Consider the following 3,616-nt stretch of genomic DNA (forward strand, 5'->3'; position numbering starts at 1 on the left):
AGCACTAGCGGGGAATGATCAGAAACTTCTCTATTATAACTTTAAGGAACATCAAAGGATATAAACTTTCCCAAGATAAAGAAACTAGAATTCTATCTAATGATGCAAATATGATTATGATATAACCGTTGCATGTAAGACGGCAACCACATAAAAGATATTCCTACCTTGCATAAAAGATGTCTGATTTTTATACTCTCTTCTAGAAAAAATAAAGCGTCTATCTTTAGTTAAATAGAAATACTTTTGTACACCCACGCATGGGTGTGGGTGTTTCCATCACCGTTCATTTATTTCTCGAGATTCGTGCCCACCATAGTATATGGAAAGATTCTTTTCTCTCTCCTCTTTTTATCCGAATCTCAAAGCACAATGGACGATGATGGAAACACCCACACCCATGTGTGGGTGTACAAAATCCACCTTAGTTAAATAATCAAATTGTCCTCACAGTTAACATTCAGTATCCACAAAAAGTTAATTTTCAGTAACAACAAAAGCATTCCTTCTTGTAATCTTCTCCCATGTCCATTGCTGTCTGGACAACAAAAGTCAGCATTGCAGGGCATAAAAGAACAAATGATAAAGTGGAAAGGCAGATTGCAATCTTGTGTTTTTTCAGCAAATTAAGACAAAATCTAAAGGAAGGAAGCATTATTAGATCCTTCTCCTCTGTATCGAGGGGATATCTGGAATGACGCTTTTTATGACCAATAATAAAACTGAAACAAACAGACGCTATCGAAAACAGTCGTCCTGTTTGTTTCGTTGTGTCCGCGCACGTATCCTGAAACAGAATGGTTTGATCACAAGCTTGTCCTGTACCTTGCGATCCAAACGCCGGGGATGAGTTCCAAGAGAATAATCTCAATCTTCTCAGTTACTCCACCGAGATGCGGACAAGGGTGGCATCGCGCACGCCGCAGATGCGTCCAGCCTTGGAGAAGGCCCAAGAGATAGATTAAGGGACGCTGACACAGGTTGGCTGCAAGGGACAAGGTCACCACATTGGAAGGTATGAACTCCAGGCCTCGCCATTCTTGGTGCTTTCGAAGAGGACGACGAGATGGAACAATGCCAATGTCTTCACTCGATAACCTTGATTACTTAGCGCGATATATGCTCTGCAGGGAGTGGAAGCACACATCTGGTTGTTGGTGATCGGAGGAGAGGAGCACAGCAACATGTTCCAGCAGCAGCTTCAGGAGGACGTGCTGTCGTCGGCGACGTCGTCGCCGGCGTCCACGCTGTACTCGCCGACGCCGTATCCTGCCACCGGGACGTGGGTGCAGGAGCTGAGCTCGGACCAGTGTAGCGTGCGGCTCATCAGCCTGCTTTACCAGTGCGCCTCCGAGGTGGCGGCGGGGGCCTTCGACCGCGCCAACCTCTGCCTGGAGCACATCATGCAGCTCGCGTCCCTAGACGCGCCGCACACGCTGCAGCGCCTCGCCGCCGTCTTCGCCGACGCGCTGGCCCGGAAGCTGCTCAACCTCGTGCCGGGCCTGTCGCGGGCGCTCCTGTCGGCGTCGGCCTCCGCCGACACGCACCTCGTCCCGGCCGCGCGCCGCAGCATGTTCGACATGCTCCCGTTCCTGAAGCTCGCGTACCTGACCACCAACCACGCCATCCTGGAGGCGATGGAGGGCGAGAGGTTCGTGCACATCGTCGACCTCTCCGGCCCGGCCGCCAACGCGGCGCAGTGGATCGCGCTGTTCCACGCGTTCCGCGGCCGGAGCGAGGGTACGCCGCACCTTCGCATCACCGCCGTCCACGAGAGCAAGGAGTTCCTTGCCGGCATGTCCGCGGTGCTGGCCAGGGAGGCCGAGGCGTTCGACATTCCGTTCCAGTTCGACGCCGTGGAGGCTAAGCTGGAGGACATGGACTTCGATGCGCTCCGGCACAACCTCCGCGTCAGGTCCGGCGAGGCGCTCGCCGTGAGCGTCGCGCTGCAGCTGCACCGCCTTCTCGCAGCAGACGACGCCGGCGGCGGCAGGAGGTACTGCGGCGCGGGCGGCCTTACCCCGCTCCAGATCATCGCGCGGTCCAGCCCGAGCAGCTTCGGGGAGCTCCTGGAGAGGGATTTAAACACGCGGCTGCAGCTGAGCCCCGACGCGTCCGGGCTCTCGCCCCAGTCACCCATGTTCTCCCCGGCGGGGCAGGGAAGGCCGAAGCTGGGATCGTTCCTGTCCGCGGTGAAGGCGCTGTGTCCCAAGATCATGGTGGTGACGGAGCAAGAGGCGAACCACAACGGCGCGTTGTTCCACGAGAGGTTCGACGAGGCGCTCAACTACTACGGGTCGCTGTTTGACTGCCTGGAGTGTGCGGCGGCGGCGGCGCACCGGGGCAGCGCCGCGGAGGAGCGTGCGCGGGTGGAGCGGGCGGTGCTCGGCGAGGAAATCAGGAGCATCGTGGCGTACGAGGGCGGAGAGCGGAAGGAGCGGCACGAGCGAGCGCAGCAGTGGGCCGGCAGGATGGAGGCGGCCGGAATGGAGCGGGTGGGGCTGAGCTACAGCGGCATCATGGAGGCAAGGAAGCTGCTGCAGAGCTGCGGGCGGGGCGGGTCGTACGAGGTGAGACACGACGCCGAGGGCCATTGCTTCTTCTTCTGCTGGCACAAGAAGCCGCTCTACGCCGTCTCAGCATGGAGGCCGGCCGGTGCAGGGTATCACCACGCCGGCGGCGCAAGGTCCAGATGAGAGCTTGTGAGCCGTGACTATCGATCGACTCGGGCGCTGCTCTGTTTGCAGCGTATCTCGTGCCGTATGTGTCAATGTGTGTTCTAATTGAGGTATATGCTAGATTGACTGTGCAAGTGTGGATTGGATTGAAATGAACAGCTTTAATTTTACTTTGCTGAAGAACAGTTTTTGCAAAAATTTCACCTATCTATTATAATCATCAATGATCTAGTAAAAATAGCCTCAAAAATAATAAAAATTACGAATGCGTACTTAGACCACCTAAGGATGACTACATACACTAGCACGAGGCGAACACGCGTCGCCGTTCTTACCCCTCCATGGGAAAACCTTGTGAGAGTAAAGCTTGTTATAGGCTAGAGCATAAAACATCGTCGATGATGATAACCGTAGATTGGAAGAGACCGACATGAAACCACACCAGCAAATACCGCTAGCCACACGACTCCACGCACCACGAAAGAGAAGGTGGTGCACGGGCGGTGCACTGCCCTATACACTGTGACAGAAAGCAGTTCAACACAGAACTAGATGGCAGTGCACGGGCAATGAACTGTCATCGTGCACTGCAGAATATAAGATGGTGCAATCTACCACGAAAGGCAGTGAAAAAAGAGTTCATAGAAACATATCAACATGGGATCTAGTTGAATATCTCGACATGACGAAACATTCATGAAAACGGATTAAAATTTGGACTTATGGTTTGAAAGATATTTCTTTTTTTCTAAACGAATCTAGGAAAAAGGGAAACTGTTGGGGGGATGACCCCCGGTATGCCAAAGGCATGCCAAACCGGATGGTTTGAGCCATCAAGATACCGGTTTAATGTTTATACCGGAGCACAAAGATAAGAGTTTGGCTAAGTAAAGCTAAGCCGGTATCCCTAAGAGGGGTATACCGGAATCGGGTAAAGA

The 3,616-nt window shown here is 53.5% G+C and overlaps 1 protein-coding gene across 1 annotated transcript; it reads left to right on the top strand.

The window, feature by feature from the left end:
- Positions 1-1,020: 1,020 nt before the first annotated feature.
- Positions 1,021-2,852, top strand: LOC127302668 (GRAS family protein TF80-like). Its single transcript, XM_051333208.2, has one exon. The coding sequence runs from the start codon at positions 1,185-1,187 to the stop codon at positions 2,694-2,696; it is 1,512 nt and encodes a 503-aa protein (XP_051189168.1). The 5' UTR covers positions 1,021-1,184; the 3' UTR covers positions 2,697-2,852.
- The last annotated feature ends 764 nt before the right edge of the window (positions 2,853-3,616 follow it).

The sequence above is a fragment of the Lolium perenne genome, chromosome 5 (genome assembly GCF_019359855.2).
Source record: "Lolium perenne isolate Kyuss_39 chromosome 5, Kyuss_2.0, whole genome shotgun sequence".
Classification (NCBI taxonomy): domain Eukaryota; kingdom Viridiplantae; phylum Streptophyta; class Magnoliopsida; order Poales; family Poaceae; genus Lolium; species Lolium perenne.